Raw genomic sequence first — 26141 nt, forward strand, 5'->3', positions numbered from 1 at the left:
GTTGACACCATATCTGCGCTACGTTATTCTGTTGAGATAACGATGTCGTAATGTGGCCAAGTGCCCGACTCGTGTATATTAAAATTGTACCTATTTACTACCGCTTAGTGTTGAACTACACTGATACAAGGTTAACGGTACCGTGGCCCCGGCTGCTGATTATTGTATAATTTCTCCAGGGACTGTTTCGATGTATCGAATATTTATTCAGCATCCTATGGTTTTCCTTGGGGGCACAGAAGGCTGAATTTTAACGTCGCCTCTTGTAGCAACACGTGTATCCATAGTGATTCAATTCAGGTTCCGGGGTGGACTATTAAATCCCTCCCACTTTGGTCCCAGAATTCTGAATAATACAATTTCAAGGCTTTCATTTGTCTGCTGGGCTATTCAGATTGCGGGGTGATCAGTTCTATCTTGTGTCTTCCCTTCGACTTTCCTCTCTGGTCCCGGAAGATGAATGAGGCATTTGCCTTCCGGTGACGGCAGCTGCGCGGTTGCTGCGTAATTCAGAGTGCGGGGCGGCGGTCCTCCTCTCTCTTCCCCCCCCCCAAAACACACACAAACAGACTCCCTAAAATGGCGCACACAGCTCGGACTCGTTTCCCAGCTCGGCCCTGGAAAAAATCAGGACGCTCGCGTATTCTGGGCTTGAAAAATGATTTTAAATGCGGTTTCGACGCCGCATTGCCAGTCTCTGCCGCTATCAGCAAAAACCTTCACAAGTTTCATGACCTCTTCGGAGAAAGCAGCAGCAGTGAGGTAATTTTTTTTGAAGAAGGATTTTTTTCTTAAATAGTCCTTTTGAGGAATGCACGGGAAATTCATAGGTTCAGCATTTACTGAAGTGGGAAAAATCTCAGTAAGATTTTTCAGTAAGTGGTGTTCGTTAGGACCGGCCTGTGTGACAGATCTGACATCCAGGCACCAAGAGGGGAGGTGGTCGGATTTTTTGGGCAGTAAAAAACGCCGTTTTCTATTGGGAACGTGTTTCCATTTAAAGTTTTTTGCTTATTAAAAACAAAATATTGTATCCTACAATATATTAACGTTACGTTACCTTGAGCTGGAGTTGCACCCTGGCTCCTGCATTTCTAATCACCTGTTTGGCGGGCTTTCCTCCAGCGACCGCCATCATGTTCATGATGCAAATTCTGCCTAGCTTTTTAAAATATACTGCCTTTGCACTCGCTTCATCCACTTACTTTCAATGCTTGTGTATGCAAATGTGCATTTAAAAATTGCATCATTAGTTTTCCATTCACCGTATATTTTCTGAAGCATTTGCAAATATCCGGTCATCAACTTCAAACTGAAATTAATTTTGTTTCTACGTTCAGTGGAGTCAGGGGTTTTTTGGGGTAGGGGTTGTAGTTGTTAGTATAGTCTCATTAGCCTTGACTCATGCTTTTGAGTTGACAGGGAATAGAGTTCGCTTTTTAATTTGGTGAATTCTTTGCAAACCCTTTCCTAACCACACCCCCCTGTCTAGTATTTCAGTGCTTTTATGATTCAATTTTGTATACTGTTATGACTCGATTCAAATTGAGACTTGAGTAATCTAGATTGTTGCAGTTTAAATTGGAAAAAGCCCCTTTTGGTACTGTTTAAAACAAATTTAATTCCTTGCATATAGTTGTATTGAGCAGCTTGTATTGCACTTTTGCAGAATGTGTATTAGCTCAATTTTGCTTGGAGTAGTCCACATTGCTGTTCTTGTGGTTTTAGGTACAAGTTTTTGAGATCGATGTTAACTAGTTTAGTAGGATGTTATTTACTGGCATTGAAGAAGGTGCGTCACAGACTTAACTTTCAGCAGAAGTACCATGTCAAGGGACTTCAATTTTAATCTGTATCAAGTGTCAAAATGCTTGTGTGTAGATGTTATTGTTGTAATGACCTTAGAATTTCTTAAATATTCTTTCAGATGGGTCTGGTTGTGGGCGTAATAAAATGGGGGGGGGGAAGGAAGCACCATTGTAAAAATGAATAGTTTTTTTGTTAAAGTAAAGTTAGTGCAGTAGGGAAAATCTTAAAATGATGTGCAACAAGTATAGGAACATGGAGTGCTACTATGTATATATATTTGTGACTAAGTATTTAAGAAAAGTCTATTGATGAGTAGCTCTGGAGTATCCAGTTAAAGGGCAGGGGGTTTATATTTCCTGCAATGTACTGTCCATGATGTATCATCTGATTACCTTAAAATGCAGAATTGTCATTTTTCCATATTCCTACAAACTGTCATTGACAGTATCTTAGGTTTGATGTGAAATAAAATATGTGGCCAGCTTCTGTTGATCATGATGAAAATATTCAATCCTTTGTCAGACTTTCTTTTTTGATATTATTCAGCTGATTTTTGCATGTCTGAATTTGGCAGGTGAGTTTGATTTGTCAGAGGCCATTACTAGCTTGAAGTTTACGGCCACTGATCTATATCACACAGTCACACTTTTGTTAATATTTTTAGAAAGAAGCCAAGTTTGGGAACCCACTTTTCACAGCTGTAATCTTGGAATGCTGGGACTTGTAGTATGACCTCTGACATTGCTGACATCATCAAAATCCAGTGATGGAACCCAAAGTAATTACTTGTACTGGAGTGTTTCACAAATACTGAATACTTGCGCTATAAGGGGTGGAACAGTTTTCAGAAAACTCTGTCATCCACTTGACCAAGGACGTAGAGCAATAAGTTTTATACTGAGCTTTGTATATGGTGTTTTTGGATGCAGGTTTTCTATTTGTTTACTTTGTATCTTCTGATTGTGAATAAACTTTTATTGACCCAGCCCCACAGATTTTGGAGAACAAAATGCTTCATTGGTATTTTAAATGACTTGTATTTTAGCAGATGCCAATCTCACACTTCTCTGAGATCTACATAATCTAGTTTGATTTTTTTAAATTGTACCTTCTTTCCACAACATCACACTCCTACAAATCAGCATTTTTCAGAGCAAATCATGTTCTGGCTGAAATCAGCTGGGATAATATGATACAGGTGATTTTAAAAAGTGGAACCTTTCAATCTGAATGATGCAGTATCTAGGATGGAATGCTGAATAGAGTGCTGGAAACCTATTTGTTTAAAGATGAGATTTCAGAATATTACAATCTTGTCTTATCTTGTCTTTTTTCCCCATCTACCCAGTGCATTTTTAAAATAACATCTTCTGTCACTTACTGATGCACTTTTCACTTGGGTTTAAATTTGTAACTACAATAATGATTCAGGGGTTACATCTCCGGAAGTGAATTTATTGATCTGTATTCAGCACATTGTAGCAAGATACAGCAACACTTTGGAGAATTAATCTCAGAAGATAAGTTTATATATGTTTTATTTATTTATTGAGAAACAGTGTGGAACAGGCCCTTCCGGCCCTTCGGGCCCTTCGAGCCACACTGCCCAGCAACCCCTGCTTTAACCCTAGCCTAATCATAGGACAATTTACAATGACCAATTAACCTATGTCATTGGACTGTTGGAGGAAACTGGAGCACCCAGAGAATATCCATGATTCCATGGGGAGGATTTACATACTCCTTATAGATGATGTTGAAATTAAACTCAGATGCCCCAAGCAGTATAACTGCATAAAAGTACTGGACGCTGACTAAGAGAAGATGCTAGAAACGCTCAGCGGGTTGGCCAGCATCTGTAGAAAAGAAACCTAAGCATCAACTTACTTTCTCTTTCCTCAGATGCTGAGTGTGTTGATTTCAGATGTCCAGTTGACTTAGCTTCACATACTGAAAACTTCATACTGTAAAGCATAAAAGGAGAAAAGTGATTATATTAGATCTATATAATGAATTAGGGCACAGCTGAAATAGTTTGTACAAATCTGTGTGCCATAATGCATAAAACGTGATAATCCTGGAGAGGCAACTTATGAGAATGTTTATAGGTCTAGAGAATTAAAGTTCAGAGGAGAAACTAAGTGAGACTACTTGCTTTGAGACAGCGCAGACTGAGCAAAATTTAAGTGGCATAAAGTTGAGGCATAGATGCAGTGAGCAGATGGATTTATTTCCTTCCAAAAAGTTACTAACTGCAATATGAATTAAAGTTAATTGATAGAATGATTGAGGGAGTTTCTTCACTTCATTAACAGGTCAAAGAATGGGAGTAAAGGGGGTCTTTTCTGGTTGGCTGCCGGTGACTAGTGGTGTTCCGCAGGGGTCAGTGTTGGAACCATTTCTTTACACGTTATATGTTAATGATCTGGATGACAGAATTATTGGCTTTGTGGCCAAATTTGCGGGTGATACAATGGTAGCTGGAGGAGCAGGGAGTGTGCAGAAGGACTTGGACAGATTAGGAGAATGGGCAAAGAAGTGGCAGATGGAATAGTGTCAGGAAGTGTATGGTCATGCACTTTGGTAGAAGGAATAAAGGTGTAGACTGTTTTCTAAATAGGGAACAAATTCAGAAATCAGAAGTGCAAAGGGACTTAGCATCCTCGTGCAGATTCCCTAAAAGTTAACTTGCAGGTTGAGTCAGTAGTAAGAAGCAAATACAATACTGACGTTCATTTTAAGATGACTAGATTATAAAAGCAAGGATGTAATGCTCAGGCTCTATAAGGCATTGGTCAAAAATATTTGGAGTATTGCAGGTAGTTTTGGGTCTCGTATCTAAGAAAGGATGTGTTGGTCCAATTAGAGAGAATGGTCCTGGGAATTAAATGATGAATGCATGAGGAGCCTTTGACTGTTGATGGAGAGAATGTGTCCAATAGTGGGAGAGTTTAGGACCAGAGGGAACAGCCTCAGAATAATAGGGCATTCCTTCAGAACGTAACAGAGGAATTTCTTTAGCCAGAGGCTGGTAAATTTGTAGAATTCATTGCCACAGACAGCTGTGCAGGTCATTGGAAATATTTATTTGTATTTAGTTTGTTTGGAGATGTAACATGGTAACAGGCCCTTCTAACCCAATGAGCCTGCAGTGCCCAATTAACCTTTAACCTTTGGGATGTGGGAGGAAACTAGAGCACCCGGAGGAAACCCCTGTAGTCACGGGGAGAGCGTACAAACTCCTTACAGCAGTGGAATTTAACCCGGGTAGCTGGCGCTGTAATAGTGTTTTGCTAACCACTCTACAGAGCCATCCTCAAAGGCGAGGTTGATGGGTTCTTGATTACTATGGATGTCAAAGGTTACTGGGGGGGGGGATGGTCAGGAAGGCAGGAAAATTAGGTTGAGAGGGAAAATAAATCTGCCATGGTAGAATGGCAGAGCAAACCTAATGGGCTCTATCGCCTGATTCTTTTATGCCCTATGGCCTTGTGCTGCTTTGCATATTTACATTGGTGATTGCTGTATTCAAAGCTCCCTGAATGATGAGAGCTGTGCAGGTGGAATGAGGCATCAAAAGGGGTTTAATATTGTAGAAAGCCTAGAATAATATAGGCAATGTTAGGGTGCAAGGGAAATTAAAGCAAAGGGAAGACATAAAAATAAAATCAAAGAGAATTTCTGAGTATGTTGTGAATAAGAGGATCAGTAAGGTGAAAACAATATCCAATATGGGCCTTAAGCATGTGGGTAAGGTTCTTAATAAAAATAACTGCAAAAGAACTGGGTAGTGTTGATGTAGTAATGTGTGAGACAGTGGATGGGATGAGTAAAAAAGGAAGTATTAAGTTAAGGGTTTAGCATCTTTGAAAGTGGATAGATTCCTATGCCTAGATGAATTGTATTCCAAGCCTTTTAAAAGAAGCAGGAGAACAAATTCCTCTCTGATGCATGTGGCCTAGATCCCTCTGAGGGGAAGGAGACTCTGACTGATTTAGTGATTTCCATCCACAGTAGATTGTAGGGTTACTAATATTATATTGCTTTAAAAGAGAGGCAAAGATGCACCCCACATTACAAGGCAGTTATGTTAACTTTAGTTGTGGCATGTTCTCAGAATCTGTTCTGAGGGATGGTGATTATTTAGATGGTTGTCAATAAATTAAAGGTAGTGCTCTATGACTGACTATGACAGCATAGATTCAAGGCCTTGTCTAGTTGAATTTATTTTGAGGAATTCTATGATAGCTTATTTTTGATACAGTTTATATGATTTTAGGTAATGTGGTGTGGCATTGTTGAGTTCTGTAGGCTTGCAGCTTTGGGGTGCTGGGTTTGATTCTGAGTTCTGGTGGTGCTTGTTTGATGTTTGCCCTATGACTGAGTTTGGCTGCTCTTGAAGCACCGTCATCCCAAAAATATGCTGTTGGGTTAATTGGCTGCTCTAAATTACCCCTTAACATTAGTAAGTGGCGAACAAATTGGGGGAGGGTGATTGAGCACATGAGAAAGGTCCAATTGCAAGACTGTTGGGAAATGAGACTGAAGGGATTAGTTTGTGGGAGCTTGTAGGTACTCTGGGCCATATGGCTATCTCCTGTCTTGGATGAAATAATTAATTGTAGAAAAGCTCCACACAGCAGACTGATCTAAAGTTACTGTATCAAAAAGTTGCAAATGCTAGTTATCAAAAAAAACATAATGCTGAAAATAATTAAAAGCTCAAGTGGCATCTGAGGGGAGTGAAATGGTCAGAGTTTCAGTTGAGGATTTTTTGAGTACTTCTAGCATTTTCTGTTTTGCTCAGAAAAGTAAATTTACATGGGAATCTAAGGAGAGTCTTAGTTTTGATCCAAATTCTGATCACTGGCACAAAGCAAGAGAGTAAGGGTTGATGGATATTCTTTTTGCCTGGGAGGCTATTTGCACTGGGGTTTGCCAAGGCTCAGTAATTGATCCCTTTTTGTTGGTACATATTGGCAGATTTGTATGTAGGGGACATGATGAAGAACTTTGTCAATAATACAAAAATTTCCCATACAAAAATTGGTTCAGAAAACAAATTGCTGGAAGAACTCAGCAGATCTTGCAGCATTTGTGGAGGCAAAGGAGTGGTCGGCATTTCAGGTTGAGATTTTCATCAGGATCAGTAATGATGTTGAAGAGAAGTGGAAACAACAGAGGGAGGACAGTGCGAGGGACTTGTAGAATCCCTGTCAGAGAGGAAGAGCCGTGGAGTAGTATGGAGACATAAGGCAGAAGGTGTTGGAATTTGGAGCAAATAATAAAATGCTGGAAAACTCTCAGTCAAGCAACATCTGTGAGGGATTGTTGGTGGTTTGAGTTGATGCAAGATCTGCCCAACTAATCATTTGCATGATCTGATTAGTTGGGAAGAAAAATGGCAAATTATATTTAATCTAATTTTTTGTGATATAAAGCAGGTGTGGAGGTGTGACGAGACAAAGAAATGTAATAAGAGAATATTGGACCAAGAGATTTAGAGTGCATTGTCACAAACTTTAAAAGTAGCTGGACAGAGAGGTAAGCTGATTTAAAAATGTATACAAGATGCTTCTCTTGATATATGGAGACAATACAAGAGTAAATAGACTGTGCTGTAGTTACATCCAATTCTTGTTAGGCAATGTCTAGAACTTGGTGTACCGTTCTGGTCATTCCAGCAAAGATGTGACTGTACTGGAAGGAGTACAGAAGAGATTTAAGACAATGTTACCAGGACATGGAAACTAACTGAGGGAAGACTGCATAGGTTGGGGTGACTTTATTTGGGGCAGAGAACACCAAATGGAGAATCCTGTTATATACAGGGGCAGAGAGGGTGGAAAATGAGATGCCAACAATTAGGGAGTGAAAATGAAAATTATTGGTGGAAACAGGAAAATAGTAACATAAGGATTTGGAACTTGCTATCTGAATGGCTTGAGATGGAAACCATCATTGCGTCTTTAAAATAAACTGAAGTGTTGTTGAAGAGCAATAACTCTGTACAATTTACAGACCAAGTATTGGAAGTAGGATTAAAGGTTGTTAGGCCTTTGACCAAATCACAATCTCCAGTGTCAAAAACAGTCTATAATTCATAAAATTGTTGGCTAAGTTTTGGGAATTTCCTATTAAATGAACATAGTCGTACATTCTATTATGATTAGATTTCAACCTGATCTATTTGGTGTCTTGCTAACTAGAGCACATAGGCTTAAAGATAAGTGGGAGAAATTTAAAAAAAAAGGAATTTTATGGGCAAGGTTTCCACCCAGAGAGTGGTCCATATATGGAATGAGCTGGTAAAGAAGTGGTTGAGACAAGCACACTAACAATGTTTAAAAGACACTTTGACAAGTACAAGATGGGAAAGGTTGAGGGATATGGGCCAAGTGTACGAAAGACCTTCTGGTCAAGATGGTACCTGCGTAAAATGCTCCTTCGGCTGACGTCCTCTGGATAGATCATGAAACCATATATTTCACTTTTATGTCTTTTATGTTTGTTTTTCGTCTTGGATATGATTTGAGCCTGTGATTTGCTGGTTGGAGATTGTTTGGGTGTTCCAGCACTCTGCAGTTTCTGAGAGGGTTCCAGGAGACAGGCAGCATGAATGAACTTCATGGTAGGCAGGCTGTGGGGCACAAGCTGATGTTTGACTCCATTTCGCCGATTAAAGCTTCCATCGTTCGCTGATTAAGGCGATGAGGGAGATTGAAACAAGGCGAATGCAGAAGTTTGGAGATGGTTTGGGTCTTCTAGCGCTCTGCAGTCTCTAAGAAGGTTTTTGGAGACAGAGGCAGCGTGCATGAACCTCGTAGTGGATAGGCTGTGGTATGGGGCGCAAGCTGATGTTTGACTCCATTTCGCCGATTAGATCTTCCATTACAGGTGGCTCCCGTTTTCCGAACGTTCGCTTTACGACACCTCGCTGTTACGAAAAACCTACATTAGTTACCTGTTTTTGCTAAGAAGGTGTTTTCACTGTTACGAAAAAAGGCAGCGTGTGCCCGAACAGCCAGGCTTCTGCCCCGGAACTGCATTTTAGCCGGCGTTGCTTAAACACGTGCTTTATCTCGATTTATTTTGTGCATCCATTAGCAAGATGAGTTCTAAGGTATTGGAAAAGCCTAAAAGAGCTCGTAAGTGTGTTACACTTAGTGTAAGACTAGACGTAATTAAGCATTTCGATCGTGGTGAACGAAGTAAGGACATTGTCCGCACATTGAACTTGCCTGCGTCCACCATTTGCACTATTTATATGCAGAGAAAGAATTTTGTAAGCTGCCGAGTGTTACTGTTGGTTCTGCTTGTAGCAAAGTGGTCTCTCTTAGTCGGCATCCGATAATGGATAAAATAGAAAGTCTATTGCTTGAGTGGATTGATGGGTGTACGAAGCATGGTGTTCCGTTAAGTCTTCTTATACTTAAGGAGAAATCAGTCTTTTTAATAAGCTGAAACAGAAAGTACTGGATGATGGTGATGAAAGTGTTGCGAAAGTGGAATTTAAAGGTAGTCACGAGTGGTTGATCGGTTTCGGAGGCGAGGGCAGCTTCATAGTTTAAGCAGTGGTCCCCAACCTCCAGGCCCCAGACCGATACGTTGCCGCGAAGAATGCAGTTGTGCAGCGGTAGTCAGAATGCACCCAGCACATCTTTTTAAAAAAAAGCCAAAATAAGCTAATTAATTAGGTGCCGCCTGGCACATAAATGTCGGCCCAGATCAGAGGCGATTGCCGATTGCGTAAGGTGGTTATTCGTATAAGCAAGTGTTTAACTGTGATGAAACTGCAATTTATTGGAGTCTTCCTGATTCCGGTAAGTGAAGCTACACTGTATATACATTATTTCTATTTTATATAGGCTGTTTAGTTTTATGTGTTATTTGGTATGATTTGGCAGTTTCATAGCTTAAAGGTTACTGGAGAGAGTGTTTCTGCTGAGAGTGCTTCCGCAAGATTTTCGCTGCGCTAGACAGTGCTGCAGAAGAGTATTTCTACTTTATATAGGCTGTGTATTTATCATCATTCCTACTTTTACTATATGTTACTGTTATTTTAGGTTTTATGTGTTACTTGGCATAATTTTGTAGGTTATTTTTTGGGTCTGGGAAAACTCAAAAATTTTTTCCCATATTAATAAATGGTACAGGTTTCCCCCGCCATCCGAAGGTAGAGCGTTCCTAGAAGCAATTATCATTTATTTATATGGGAAAATTTTGTGAGTGTTCGCAGACCCAAAAATAACTTACCAAATCATGCCAAATAACACATAAAACCTAAAATAACAGTAACATATAGTAAAAGCAGGAATAATATGATAAATACACAGCCTATATAAAGTAGAAATACTTTTCCACAATACTTTTCCACTTTTTCACTGTTCTCCGAAGGGAAAATCTCACGCGAGCGCTTTTGGCAGAAAATCTCACACAAGCGCTGTTGGCAAAAACACGGCGCAAGCGCTCTCCAGTAACCTTTAAGCTATGAAGCTGCCAAATCATACCAAATACCACGTAGAAATACACAGCCTATATAAAGTAGAAATAATGTATGTATAGTGTAGTATCACTTACCAGAATTGGTTCAGCGCCGAGCACACTGATGATGTGTTAGACTGAGTCGTCGCAGGTTGGGTGGTGCAGTGGCCCCCACCCTCCAGGCTGCTGACAGATACCGAACTGCGAAGCATGCGGGGTGCAGCAGTAACCGGGAGGCACACAGCACATCTTTAAGAAAAAAGCCGAAATAAACATGCTAATTAATTAGGAGCTGCCTGGCACGTAATTGTCGGCCAGATCATTGCTGATTGCATCTCCTCTGATCTGGGCCGACATTTACGTGTGGGGTGGCACCTAATTAATTAGCATGTTTATTTCGGCTTTTTTCTTAAAGATGTGCTGTGTGCCTCCCGGCTCCCGCTGCATTCTCCGCGAATCGTGGGTTGGTGGGACACTGGGGTGTCATCTCGTCGTCTGTTTCCATTAGAGCAGGCAACTCATCTTCTCCTATGACTGCCTGCCTCGATGTCAAAGGTCGAGGTTCATCGTCTGCTGTGGCTGATGTGGAAGGCTTACTTGACTGCTGAATCTCGCGCGTTTTTCTATCATACAATTCTTTGTAAGGACTCAAACCATCTTGCAAATATCCCCTAAACCTCCGTACCCTTTCAAAATTAAAGTCGTACTTTATCATTACTCATTCGGTTTCGATTGTTATCCTTTCCTCTTCCAATTGCATCAGCTCTTCATTTATCAGTTCTTGGTCATGGGATGCCAAAACCTCTTCAACATCATCTTTGTCAGCTTCCACAAGCCAAACTCATGTTGTCCTTACTTCGTTCACCACAATCTAAACGCTTAATTATGTCTAGTTTTACGCTAAATGTAACACCCTTATGAGCTCTTTCAGGCTTTTCCAATACCTCAGAACTCATCTTGCAAACGGCTGCTCACAGGCACGTGTTTAAGCAATGCCAGTGAGAATGCCGTTTCGAATCCGGGGGAGAGCGGCTGCTCGGGGCGTGCGCTGCCTTTTATCGCTCACTGATTTTTTTGTGCGCTGATTTTTTTCGTAACAGTGAAAACACCTTCTGTTAGCGAAAACAGGGTACTAATGTAGGTCTTTCGTAAAAGTGAGGTTTCGTAAAGCGAACGTTTGAAAAGCGGGGGACATCTATAATTGCTTATTCACTTTACGACATTCCGGCTTATGAACCATTTCATAGGAACGCTGTACCTTCGGATAGCGGGTGAAACCTGTATGTGCCAATTGAAGCATTGAGGCAGCTGCGGAGGGTGAGCACTGGCTGCCTGTCTTTCGATTGGTATGTACCGTGGAGGGGAGAGCCTGCCGCTGTGCTGGGAGTGTGTTGCCCAGGTTTTCTGCGTTTTCGATGTGGATTTGAACTATGGACTTTCTTTTCAAACACAGGTGTTTTTATATTCTGTGTTTTTTGCCTGATCTTTCTTTTTTATTTTTTGTGCAGAAGGAGGGATCGGGGGTTGATGTGCCAGTTCTGTTTTTGTTCGTATTTTTTGTGCGAGAGGAGGGATTTGAGGGTTGATGATCTCTATTTTCTTTCTTGGTTTTATGGTTACCTGGAGAAGAAGAATTTCAGAGTTATATACTTTGATAATAAATAATCCTTCGAACCTTTGAAATACAAGTAAATGTGACTAGTTTAGATGGGATTCTTGGTTAGCGTTGGCCAATTGGGCTGGAGGTACTATTCCTTTGCTGAATAATTGAGTAGTGATCTGGTCATAGTTAATTCACACACTGAGGTATAGTACCTCAGGTAAACTAGCCAAGGATATAAAGGAGGACAGTAAAAGCTTTTTTAGGTATGTGAAAAGGAAAAAAAATAGTTAAGACCAAAATTGGCCCTTGAAGACAGAAATGGGTGAATTTATTATGGGGAACAAGGAAATGGCAGGCGAGTTGAACAGGTACTTTGGATCTGTCTTCACTAGGGAAGGCACAAACAATCTCCCAGATATAATAGTGGCCAAAGGACCAAGGGTAATGGATGAAATGAAGGAAATTTATATTAAGCAGGAAATGGTGTTGGATAGACTGTTGGGTCTGAAGGCTGATAAGTCCCCGGGACCTGATGGTCTGCATCCCAGGGTACTTAAGGAGATGGCTTTAGAAATCGTGGACGCATTGGTAATCATTTTCCAATGTTCTATAGATTCAGGATCAGTTCCTGTGGATTGGAGGGTGGCTAATGTTGTCCCTCTCTTCAAGAAGGGAGGGAGAGAGAAAACAGGGAATTATAGACCAGTTAACCTGACGTCGGTGGTGGGAAAGATGCTGGAGTCAATTATAAAAGATGAAATTACGAGACATCTGGATAGGAGTAACAGGATCGGTCCGAGTCAGCATGGATTTATGAAGGGGAAAGCATGCTTGACTAATCTTATGGAATTTTTTGAGGGTGTAATTGAAAATGGACAAGGGTGAGCCAGTGGATGTAGTGTACCTGGACTTTCAGGAAGCCTTTGATAAAGTCCCACATAGGAGATTAGTGGGCAAAATTAGGGCACATGGTATTGGGGGCAGAGTACTGACATGGATTGAAAATTGGCTGGCTGACAGAAAACAAAGAGTAGCGATTAACGGGTCCCTTTTGAAATGGCAGGCGGTGACCAGTGGGGTACTGCAGGGTTCAGTGCTGGGACCGCAGCTGTTTACAATATACATTAATGATTTAGATGAGGGAATTAAAAGTAACATTAGCAAATTTGCCGATGACACAAAGCTGGGTGGCAGTGTGAAATGTGAGGAGGATGTTATGAGAATGCAGGGTGACTTGGACAGGCTGGGTGAGTGGGCAGATGCAGTTTAATGTGGATAAATGTGAGGTTATCCACTTTGGTGGTAAGAACAGGAAGGCAGATTATTATCTAAATGGAGTCAAGTTAGGAAAAGGGGAAGTACAACGAGATCTAGGTGTTCTTGTCCATCAGTTACTGAAAGCAAGCATGCAAGTACAGCAGGCAGTGAAGAAAGCTAATGGCATGCTGGCCTTCATAACAAGGGGAATTGAGTATAAGAGCAAAGAGGTCCTTCTGCAGTTGTACAGGGCCCTGGTGAGACCACACCTGGAGTACTGTGTGCAGTTTTGGTCTCCAAATTTGAGGAAGGACATTCTTGCTATTGAGGGAGTGCAGCGTAGGTTCACGAGGTTAATTCCTGGGATGGCGGGACTGTCACATTTTGAAAGATCGGAGCGACTGGGCTTGTATACTCTGGAATTTCGAAGGCTGAGAGGGGATCTTATTGAAACATATAAGATTATTAAGGGATTGGACACGCTGGAGGCAGGAAGCATGTTCCTGCTGATGGGTGAGTCCAGAACCAGAGGCCACAGTTTAAGAATAAGGGGTAGGCCATTTAGAACGGAGTTGAGGAAAAACTGTTTCACCCAGAGAGTGGTGGATATATGGAATGCTCTGCCCCAGAAGGCTGTGGAGGCCAAGTCTCTGGATGCTTTCAAGAAAGAGATGGATAGAGCTCTTAAAGATAGCGGAATCAAAGGTTATGGGGATAAGGCAGGAACTGGATACTGATTGTGGATGATCAGCCATGATCACAGTGAATGGCGGTGCTGGCTCGAAGGGCCGAATGGCCTACTCCTGCACCTATTGTCTATTGTACCTGCTATACCCACTCACAGCTTGAATGTCTCTGACTTGAAACGTTAATTTTATTTGTATTTCTAGCCTCTGCCAATTTTATTATCATAACTTGATAGTTAAGGCCTTACAAAACCTGCATATGCTAAAGTATTAGTAGCCAAATGGTACCAAGCTGAATCAAAATCTCGGATGTGCCCATTTTCAGCATGCGTTTTTCCAGTTCCCTGTTTTCCTCAAGAGTGTGGTTTGCTTCAGAGCACATGTGATTTTTAATAAATGAATGCCTTCGACTTTGTTCAAGTTCCCAGTTTTCATGAGAGGGTAGCTAATGTTGGTACAGAGAGTGGGGAATGCTTCACAGTAGTGCCTTGTGTTCTCAATAGCATTATGTTTCCCATTCAGATTTTTGGGGGCAGGGACAGTCTAGGTGTGTTAAGCTTAGGGTTTCTTTTGGTGTGGCTGAAATTGGAGACTGACTTTAAGGGAAACATTGAAATATTTTTCTTTCGGTTTGAGATGTTTGGGTTGGACCAATTACTTGCTCAGCCACAGTTTGAAATCATAACTAGTTTTAATACAGTGAAATAAATAACTCCTAATGCTTAAATGTTGTAAAATGTTTTTACTTTTTTACACAGTCTTATTCTTTTTGCAATTATAGCTCTGTAATTATTTCCATCTTGAAAGTGACGATTGATGCTGGGTTGTAGATCTGAACGTCATTTGATGCCTCTTCACTTAGTTATTTGTGTTAGGTGTATTGATGGGTTATCTGATTTGGAAGAAGGGTCTATTTTTACTCAATGTCATATGACTTAAATCTTCCAGAAGAGGGAGCAATGTGTATGTATGTTTATTTCACATGAAGTTGTTTTGATTTTGATTCTGTTACATGTTAACTTTTTTTGGTCTGTAAGCATCCACTATTTTCCTGTTCCAAAGAAAACCAAGGTATTATGTCTGAACGATTGGCATCCTGTTGCACTCACCTCAGTCATAAGCAAATGCTTGGAGAGGCTGTTCAAGGACTACATCTGTAAATGCTACCAACCACACTGGACCCCTTATAATTCGCCTACCAACATAACCGACCACCAGACGATGCCATAGCTACAGCACTGCGCACCATCCCCTCTCACCTGGAGAAGAGGGATGCTTGTATTAGAATGCTGTTCTTGGATTACAATTCAGCATTCAACACCATAATTCCTCCCAGGCTTGACAAGAAGCTCAGAGACCTTAGCCTGCACCTAGCCTTGTGCAGCTGGATCCTGGACTTCCTGTCTGATCACTTCACCTCTGCCGCCCCCCCCCGACCCTCAACACAGGAGCCCCCTGGGGCTGTGTCCAGAGCACCCCCCCACTCCCTATACACCCATGATTGTGTTGCCATACACACAGCTCCAATCTGCTGATCAAATTTGCAGATGACACAACATTGATGGGCCTTATTTCCAGCAATGATGAGAAGGCCCTCAGAGGAGAAGTCAACGCCCTGACACAGTGGTGCCAAGAAAGCAACCTCTCCCTCAATGTCGAAAAAATGAAGTTGATTGTGGATTACGGGAGGAATGGTGACAGGCTAGCCCCTATTAACATCAGTGAGACTGTAGTTAAGAGGGTGAGTATTTCAAGTTCCTCAGTATACACATCACCGAGGATCTTACCTGGACTGTATGTACCAGCTGTGTGGTGAAAAAAGCACAACAGCGCCTCTTTCACTTCAGATGGCGAAAGAAATTTGGCATGACTCCCCAAATCCTCAGGACTTTCTACAGGAGCACCATTGAGAGCATCCTGACTGGCTGTGTCACTGCCTGGAACGGAAACTGTACTACCGTCAATCGATGAGCACCGCAGAGAGTGATGTGGACAGCCCAGTGTATCTGTGGCTGTGAACTTTCATCTATTCAGGACATTTACAGCAGCAGGTGTGTAAAAAGGGCCCAGAGGATTACCAGGGACTCCAGCTACCTCAACCACAAACTGTAGCATTAAGGCCAGGATAAACAGGCACTAGGACAGCTTCTTTCACCAGGCCATCAGATTTATCAATGCACATTGATCTGATTGCATATCTGACTGTACATGTATACAAAACAATTGTGCATAAAATCATAGTGCTTGGGCACATTTCCCCTCTTTATTGCTTGCACATTGCAACGGAGACACAACATAAAGATTTTTACTTCCTTGGATGTAGGAAATAAATCAATAAGACTATTAATTCACGCTTATTTACTGAACTGGGGAATATCCTTACTTTGAGGAAGAGCCTTCTATGGTACTTTGATTGGGAAGCTTTGTAATTGAACTGTTATGTTTTATGAGAGCACTAGAAGTAATCTTGCTTATTTAGTTCTCCCATAAACACAACAGTTCAATTTATGTAACTTCAGAATCAGAAGAGTGTGTCTTTGGTTATGTAGCATATTCCCTTTTAGGCAGATCTTGTCATCTCTAATACTAGAGTTTAAAATTGCATCTCTTCTGATTTCAATACTGTACATGGAGCATATGAAGTTTCTCGTACTCAGCTAAGGATTTCTGCAGAGATGCTGCCTACCTGCTCAAATTGGCATAAGGATCCATGGTACTTTTCAAGAGCAGTGGATTTCTTATGCTGTTTGGACCATGTTCATTTAATCATCATTTAAAGAAGAAAGACTACTATCACCAAATGGTTGAGGTATTAAGTGAATATTTTGCGTATTTACTGAAGAGAGGGAATTGGAGGATAGTGAAGTAGTGTGGATCATGCTAATGTGCTGCTATATTTTGGTTGTGCTGCTATACCCGTTTTTCTGCATTAGTTACTCATAAAATGTAGTCTGATCTTCACCTAAGTCACAATAATAGACAAACACAATCTGCCTAAAGTAATAACACAAACAATTGTACTTTTCATGTCTTTATTGAACACATTGTTTAGAAAAAGTATCTGAACGTTTGTATTTATTAACTGGTAGAACCTCCTTTAGCAGCAATAACCTACACTAAACATTTCCTGTTGCTGCTGATCAGACTTACACAATGGTAAGGAGGAATTTTAGACCATTCCTCCATACAAAACTGTTTCAGTTCATCAATATTTCTAGGATACTTTGCATGAACAGCCCTCTTCAGGTCATGCCACAGGATCTCAATTGGGTTAAGGTCTGGACTCTGACATGGCCATTCCGAAGCATAAATTTTCTTCTTTTTAAACCATTCTGTTGTTGGTTTATTCTTGTGTTGTGGATCATTGTCTTGTTGCATTATCCAACTTCTATTAAGATTCAGGTTTACAGACTGCTTTCTTGACATTCTGTTGTAGAATCTCTTGATATACTATTGAATTCTTTTTTCCCTCAACAATTGCAAGCTGTCCCGACCCTGAAACAGCAAAGCAGTCCCAAACCATAATGCTCCTTCCACCATGCTTCACAGTTGGGATGAGGTTTTGGTGGTGTTGTGCAGTGTCCTTTTTCCTCCAAAGATAGCAATGTGCATTTCTGCCAAAAAGTTCAACTTTTGCCTCATCTGTCCACAGAACATTGTCCCAGAAGTGTTGTGGAATATCTAGGTGGTTTTTTGCAAACTTGAGACCTGTAGCAATGTTTTTTTTGGAGAGCAGTGGTTTTCTCTGTGGTGTCCTTCCATGAACACCATTCTTGTTCAGTATTTTTCTTAGAGTGGACACATGAACAGAGACTTTAGCAAGTTCCAGAGATTTCTGCAGAACTTTTGCTGTTGCCCTTGGGTTCTTTTTCTGCATTGCATGCTGTGATCTTTGCAGGACACCCACTCCAGGAGAGTAGCAACAGTACTGAATTTTCTCCATTTGTAGACAATTTCTCTTACTGTGGATTGATGAACACTCAGGTATTTAGAAATGCTTCTGTAGCCTTTTCCAGCTTCATGCATCTCTACAATTCTTCTTCTAACGTCCTCTGAAAGTTGTTTTGATCGAGGCATGGTGAACATAAACAGATCTTTCTTGAGAAGATCGGGCTATGGCAGTAACCTGACTTTGTATGTTTCTTATAGGGCAGGGCACCTCTCCAACCCACACTTCCAATCTCATCTCATTGATTGGAACACGTGACTCCAAATAGCTTTTGTGGAAGGCATTATCTCAGAGGCTCACATACTTTTTTTGAACCTAGACTGATAGTTTAAATGGTGTACTCAGTATTGACAAGAAGAGGTACAATTGTTTGTGTTATTAGTTGGAGTAGATTGTGTTTGTCTATTATTGTGACTTGGATGAAAATCAGACTACATTTTATGAGTAATTAATGCAGAAAACCCGGTAATTGCAAAAGGTTCACAAACTTTTTCTTGCAAATATATATCCAGAATATTGAAATAAGCAAGTGAGGAGATTGCAGGGCCTTTGACAAACATCTTTGCGTTCTCACAAGCAACAGGTGAGGTCCCAGAGAACTGGAAAGTAGCAAATGTGCTTTGGTATAAGAAAAGAAGTAGGAATAATTCAGATAATTGTAGGCTAGTAGCGCTCACATCAGTGTTGGGAAGTTATTGGAGAGGATACTGAGGGACAGGATTTATGAGCATTTTGAAAGGCATGGCCTGCTGTGGGACAGTCAGTGTGGCTTTGTGCAGGGTAGTTAATGCTTTACAAAAGTGCTCGAGTTTTTTGAGGAAGTGACAAATTAATGCCCAGTGGGCATTATCTATATGGATGTATAAGGTATTTGATGAGGTCCCTCATTGTAAGTTAATTCAGAGGGTGAAGATGCATGTGATTCAGGGTAAATTGGAAGTTTGGATTCAGAATTGGCTGAGGTTCTGTGACCAATGGTATTCTGCAAGGATTGTTTATGATATATATCAATAATGTGAATGAAAATGTAAATAGGTGGATAAGCAAGTTTGCGGATGACACCAAGACTGGTGGAATTGTTGAAGTGTGGAGGACAGTCCTTTATATATGACATAGATTGAGTAGACAGTCAGAATCTTTTTCCCAAGGATAGAAATTTCAAACGCGAGAGGACATGCTTTTAAAGTTGGAGGGGGGAGAGTTTAAAGGCATTGTAAGGAGCCAGTATTTTACACAGTATGGTAGGTCCTTAGTATAGATTAATGGGGTCATAGTGGAATCATGCACAAACATGAGAAACCTGCAGATGCTGGAAATCCAAAGAACACACAAAATGCCGGAGGAACTCAGCAGGCCAGGTAGCATCTATGGAAAAGAGACAGCATTTTGTGTGTGTTGCAGTGGAATCAATCAGTTTGGAGTTCGAGGTTTTTAGATAGACACATGAATCTGAAGGAAATGGAGGGAAATGGATGATACACAGGAGAGGACATTTATTTACCATGTTGGCATCAAGATCAGCACAACATCAAAGGCTGAATGGCCTGTCCAACATTGTACTGTTCTATGTTGCATCTCATTGCACATTTGTATATCTACACATGGTATATTTGGGCTGTTGCATTTGCGTACATCGAAGTGATTGACATCAGAAAGCCATTTCTCATCCAACGTTGATTGCAATTCTAAACTTCATTCTAAAATACATACTTAATTTGTATTTTAGAATTCATTTAGTGTAGTAAGCACATATTTTAGAATCAATCAAACAACTCCTGAATAAGGATTGTTTTGAATCTACTTAATAATAATTTGGTTAGAAATAGAGGTGAGGGATAATTATAAAGTGATTTTTTTCCCCCAAGAATTCTCATGCTGTTTTTGGGTAAATGATGCCATTAGCTGAGTTGGAAATGACACTGAAATCTAGTGATCTTTATGCTGCCATAAAGAAATATTCTGTTCATCTGTCAGAGAAAATTTATGTAGAACTTAACCAGTTTAAGTTCTTGCAGTAGAATTCATAGATTTGTTCAGAGTTTGCAGAAGAAATGGTCTTTGATGTTCAGTTGCAATGAGTTTAAGTCACCAGTACATTAAATAATTTCTCAGTTTTCAACTTTTCGTCCTTGTACAATGCATATTTCTAGCTATGAGACAAAATTCTGGCCTCAGCTGGAGTAAAGTGTAAAAAGCAAGTAATGTTTACAAACTCTCATACTTTCTATCTTCAGTGTTTTTCCCTTGAATGTAGTCTGTCATACTGGCTGAGCTTCATGAGAAGTGATTGCTCTTTTTTGCCAAAGTTGTCTGAATAGTAGTGATGGTATGTTCAGGAGGGAGACATTGCTTGCTTGGGTGGACAGCGAACGTATGTTTGCTACTTTATCTGATGTTCTCTTTTTTTAATCTGTCCCCAACTAAAGCTGCTTACACTAATGCTAACTTCTGAGGTTATCTAATAGAACGAATTAGATTCTGGAATCTAAACCAGTAAAATCTGTAATTTTACTTAGTGGATTTGACAATACAGAAGCAAGGAATGCCCATTTGTAAAAGTTTAGTGCATTTCTTTTTGTTTTTATGGTACATACATGTCAACTTAATTGTCTGATTTGTGTAACTATATTGAACAGTGTGCATAATTTTTGTAATATTGAGTCATTAATATTCAAAGTTTTGTAATTGTGGTACAAGCTATAAAACTATATATTACAGAAGAGTGAAAAAATATTACATTTTGGAAATCATATTGCACATGTACTGTTTGAGCTTAAAAGGGAGATGTAACTTCCTAAACTATCTGAAATTTGTAGAATACATTAAATTCTAAAATAACATTCAGAATATGAGCAAAAAAAAGTAGTTCGTCACCAGTGAGCTTGGAAGCAAAGCTGCATGTTAATTGTATTCTACTGTGCAGTGGTAGCAATAGGAGTTCAGGTCTAATCTGTCATATGGGGAAAATCTATAATGATTTACCTGAGGTGATGGTGTAGGCATTCTGCTTTTTAAAACAAAGGTATTAAGGAATTTTACATGAGGAAGTGTCTTGGTCACAAATCATTACGCTTTTTTGTGTATGCCAAAAGCACGTGCATCATGGACCAGATCTCTTGGTAGCTGGTTGACAGCTACTCATAATGAACCGGAAAGGAAACTCTGTCTATGTTGTATTTGGATACTGTTCAAAGGAGATCTCCTGATGCTGTTGCCCATAGAGGAAGTTGTAATGCTGTTGTGAGTCTGCTTCATCACTTTATATATTAACTCTCTTTCCTCTACAGAGGGATAAGAGTAGGTTACTTTTCTTTTAAGGAAATTGTGTGATCTGAGACCAAGCTCACTAGATTTTGCATTCATTGGGCACCATTTGGCAGAGGTCTATCACACTAAATATATTAGAATGCTCAATAATCTAATGTTCGCATCCACACCTTGTAACACATTGCAGAACACTATTAAACATGAAAACTGAGACATTTGAATTGTTGGAGAACAGGTCTGTCACCACATTTAGTGGTCAGCAAAAATGTGGTACATGATAATACCCTGAGCAAAGTTTGTAACCTAATTCTTAGAAAATATTTTCTTCAACAATATTTTACCAAACCAATACAGAATGCTGCTGCTCAGCAATAATCTTTTCTCAACGACAACTGTTGTATGTCCTCCCAACTTCCATTCCTGAAGTCTACAATAAATTACATGGTCTGCCTGGGCTTTTATTGGATGCTTGACTGTTCTAAGTTTTTCAGTTTTACATCTTCCCGCCGCTTTCTGTATTTTCCCTTTTCAACTACCCATCCATCAATTTCAGTAACTTTTTGTATTTCATTTCATTACTTGATGGACATTATGCTTACTCAGCCCTGATTGATCCTATGTTATTCTAGTGTTACATGTCAACGTTTTTTTCCTATTAACCATAAGCGTCATTTAGGTGCGTAGATGACGTCATTATAACAAATGTGTGGTGGTTCTTTCTATTTGATTTGAGAGGTTTCTGGAAAAATTCATCAGTAAAACGATTCAATGGACTGTGAGCTACCAGCGAGGGAGTGAATTGAGTTGAGTGAGTTGAAGAGTTCACTACAGCAGTGGGCGGTCCCAATATTTCTCTGTGTCAGAAGATTGTGATAATTTGCGGCACACAGTGCATATTGGATACGTGACTGTCACTTTGTATGATCCGTACTTGGATTTCTGGAATATTCTGTGGCGACTACATTTTGTTAACCTGTACATGGATTTGGGTGTGTTACGTGGCGACCACTTGTGTTAAGGAATATTCCGTGACTGTCACCTTGTTATTGCTGTGTGGACTCTAGTATTTAAGTGTCGACCACTCGACTTCTGGAATCTTCTGTGACCGTCACCTTGCGTCATCATAATGTGGATTTTATGAACCCTTCCTCACAGACACCTGTACCTGTTCCAGTGGATCTCAGAACCTTCTGGATTGCCATCCTAGGAAAGAAAGAAAGGTACGTCGCATCCAGAGTTTCTCCAGTTAGCGGACAATTTTCCCTACACGCCTCTCTGACATAGTGGAGAACCATGTATGAGGTGGTTTGCCATTGCCTTCTGCTGGGTGAGTTTCTAAGAGATCACCAGCTCGTAATCCAGCATGAATGGAAAGTGTGCAGGGTGGCCGGCTGGAGCTGGATTCAAACTCAGGACCTTTCGTCCCGAAGTCCAACGCTGACACCACTACACCACCAGCTGGGTCACCATCCTGGGACTCTGTTTAAATTGTCTATATTTTGGGTTGAGTAACACTTGGGAAGAACTGTTTCTAGACCTCCACAGTTTGTGAGCTAAGATGCATTGCACTGTTAATTTTTGGTTAGGTGAGTAATTCTTTAATTAAAGTTTTAATTGACTATTGAAAATATAGTTGTTAACATTAAAAATCTGTGTCTGTGGTCTGTTGCTACTGGCACGTAACACTAGGTAGTTTGATGGTACAAAACAATGCATTTACTCATTAAGCTTTGAAATCAAATAAAGATAAGCAAAAGAGAATTTGCAAATTAGTGTGGGCCATATTGAAACCATGCATTTCACTGGGGAAGGGAAATTAACTGGACCATTAATCATCTGGTACCTTTGTGGAGAAAAAGCACAACTGATTTCCTGATTTATATAAGCCCTGCTCTACCACTTCTGTTTGGAACCTGCAGACAGCTTGCACCATTGTAATCTGTATGCTGCTGTTTCTTAGCTCCACCCAAATCAGTTTGATCATTTGTTATTTGGACCTTCAATCCTTATAGCCATTTTCCCAATCTTTATTATCTATTTCCATTTTACCCATTTGTTTACCCATTGATCGGACAAAGTCAGCATGGATTTGTGAAAGGAAAATCATGTCTGACGAATCTCATAGAATTTTTTGAGGATGTAACTAGTAGAGTGGATAGGGGAGAACCAGTGGATGTGGTATATTTGGATTTTCAAAAGGCTTTTGACAAGGTCCCACATAGGAGATTAGTGTGCAAACTTAAAGCACACGGTATTGGGGGTAAGGTATTGGTGTGGGTGGAGAATTGGTTAGCAGACAGGAAGCAAAGAGTGGGAATAAACGGGACCTTTTCAGAATGGCAGGCGGTGACTAGTGGGGTACCGCAAGGCTCAGCGCTGGGACCCCAGTTGTTTACAATATATATTAATGACTTGGATGAGGGAATTAAATGCAGCATCTCCAAGTTTGCGGATGACACGAAGCTGGGTGGCAGTGTTAGCAGTGAGGAGGATGCTAAGAGGATGCAGGGTGACTTGGATAGGTTGGGTGAGTGGGCAAACTCATGGCAGATGCAATTTAATGTGGATAAATGTGAAGTTATCCACTTTGGTGGCAAAAATAGGAAAACAGATTATTATCTGAATGGTGGCCGATTAGGAAAAGGGGAGGTGCAACGAGACCTGGGTGTCATTATACACCAGTCATTGAAAGTGGGCATGCAGGTACAGCAGGCGGTGAAAAAGGCGAACGGTATGCTGGCATTTATAGCGAGAGGATTCGAGTACAGGAGCAGGGAGGTACTACTGCAGTTGTACAAGGCCTTGGTGAGACCACACCTGGAGTATTGTGTGCAGTTTTGGTCCCCTAATCTGAGGAAAGACATCTTTGCCATAGAGGGAGTACAAAGAAGGTTCACCAGATTGATTCCTGGGATGGCAGGTCTTTCATATGAAGAAAGACTGGATGAACTGGGCTTGTACTCGTTGGAATTTAGAAGATTGAGGGGGGATCTGATTGAAACGTATAAGATCCTAAAGGGATTGGACAGGCTAGATGCAGGAAGATTGTTCCCGATGTTGGGGAGGTCTAGAACGAGGGGTCACAGTTTGAGGATAGAGGGGAAGCCTTTTAGGACCGAGGTTAGGAAAAACTTCTTCACACAGAGAGTGGTGAATCTGTGGAATTCTCTGCCACAGCAAACTGTTGAGGCCAGTTCATTAGCTATGTTTAAAAGGAAGTTAGATATGGCCCTTGTGGCTACAGGGGTCAGGGGGTATGGAGGGAAGGCTGGGTTCTGAGTTGGATGATCAGCCATGATCATAATAAATGGCGGTGCAGGCTCGAAGGGCCAAATGGCCTACTCCTGCACCTATTTCCTATGTTTCTATGTTTCTATGTTTTTCTTAAATTGAGTATCTTGGAACTTTAGAAACATATCACTTCAATGATAATACCTGTCATTTCCACCTCAGTGCAGGTGCTGTGTATTCTGTATTCATGTAAAGGAACTTCAATTTTCTTTTGTATGCCTTCTCTGACTAAATGAAGTATACTTCGGTGTCTAAGTACCATTATTGTTACCTTACTTTATTACCTTGTTTTTAATCTAAAGTTTTCTCAATTCACTCTCGCCATTCCCCTCCAATTCTCCTTATTTAGTTTAAAGCTTTTTTTTGCAGCCCTAGGTGGTTGATTTACTCGCACGTCATCCCATTCCTATGCCACAGAACACCTTCTTTCCCTAGAACTGATGCTACTTCCCCAGCAATTGTTACTGATTTTTTCCCACACCATTTGTAGAGCTACACATCCAGTTTCATTCTATCATTAATTTATTGGTATCTGCAGTACTTTTCATACAAAACATCCTGTGTCTTTAACTTGCAATACTTATCTTATAAATGCATTATTTATTTCCCAATTCTTTCTTGTCTTCATAACTCTGTTACTTTACTCTCTCTGACTTGAGACAGTACCAAGAAATATCAGGATGCTCTTTACTGATTACAGCTCGGCATTTAACAACACTGTCATTCTCTCAAAACTAATCAGTAAGCTCCAAAACCTGGGCCTCAATACCCCCTTATGCAATTGGATTCTGGATTTCCTCACTTGTGTAGACCCCAGTCAGTTTGGATTGTCAAAAACATCTCTACTGTCTCCATCAGCACAGGAGCATCACAGGGATGTGTACTTAACTCTCTGCTCTGCTTGTTTTACACCTATGACTGTGTGGCCAAGTACAGTTCCAACTCCATATACAAGTTTGCTGACAACTGTTGTGGGCTGTATCAAAGGGGGTGATGAATCAGCATGCAGGAGGGAGTTTGAAAACAGTTGAGTGGTATAATAACAACAACCTCTCACTTAATGTCAACAAGACCAAGAAACTGATTGTAGACTTCAGGAGAGGGAAACCAGAGGTCTATGAGCCAGTAATTGTCAGAGGATCAGAGGTGGAGAGGGTCAGTAACTTTAAATTCCTGGGTGTCACTATCGCAGAGGACCAGTCCTGGACCCATTATTTAAATATTATTGCGAAGAAAGCACGACAGAGCCAACCAATACTTCCTCAGGAGTCTGTGGAGGTTCGGCATGTCATTGAAAACCTTGTTAACCTTCTATAGATGTGTGGTGGAAAGTGTGCTGACTGGCTGGTATAGGAACACCAATGCCTTTTGAGTGGAAAATCCTACAAAAGGTAGTGGGTTCGACCCAGTGCATCACAGGTAAGACCTTCCCAACGTTTGAGCACATCTACATGAAACTTTGCTGTAGAAAAGCAGCATCCATCGTCAAAGATCCTCACCACCCAGGGCATACTCTTTTCTCACTGCTGCCATCAGGTAGAAAGTATAGATGCCTCCGGACTCACACCACTAGGTTTAAGAACAATTACTACCCCTCAACCATCAGGCCCTTGAACAAAAAGGGATATCTACACTCATTTAAGGACTCTGTTATATTGTTACTTCATACTTGGTAATTATTGCTATTTATTTATTTCTGCATTTGCACAGTTTATAGTCAACAGGTCCTGATATTTACAGTTTATAGTTACAGTCTATAGATTCACTAAGTTTGGCCTGACAGACTCTCAGGCGA

General features: G+C 40.6%; 1 protein-coding gene across 4 annotated transcripts in view; it reads left to right on the plus strand.

Annotated features, from left to right (window-relative positions):
• The first annotated feature begins 579 nt into the window (after nucleotides 1-579).
• kmt2a (lysine (K)-specific methyltransferase 2A) overlaps nucleotides 580-26141 on the plus strand; it is a 194021-nt gene continuing 168459 nt past the window's right edge. For all 4 annotated transcript variants that reach the window (XR_010016608.1, XM_063038155.1, XM_063038156.1 and 1 more), the window contains exon 1: nucleotides 580-762. Coding sequence is in view for 3 of the 4 variants with exons in the window: in XM_063038155.1 (XP_062894225.1) it covers nucleotides 580-762 (183 nt within the window). In the remaining variant the exon portion in view is untranslated. The remainder of the gene's footprint in view (nucleotides 763-26141) is intronic.

This window comes from Mobula hypostoma, chromosome X2 (genome assembly GCF_963921235.1).
Source record: "Mobula hypostoma chromosome X2, sMobHyp1.1, whole genome shotgun sequence".
Classification (NCBI taxonomy): Eukaryota; Metazoa; Chordata; class Chondrichthyes; order Myliobatiformes; family Myliobatidae; genus Mobula; species Mobula hypostoma.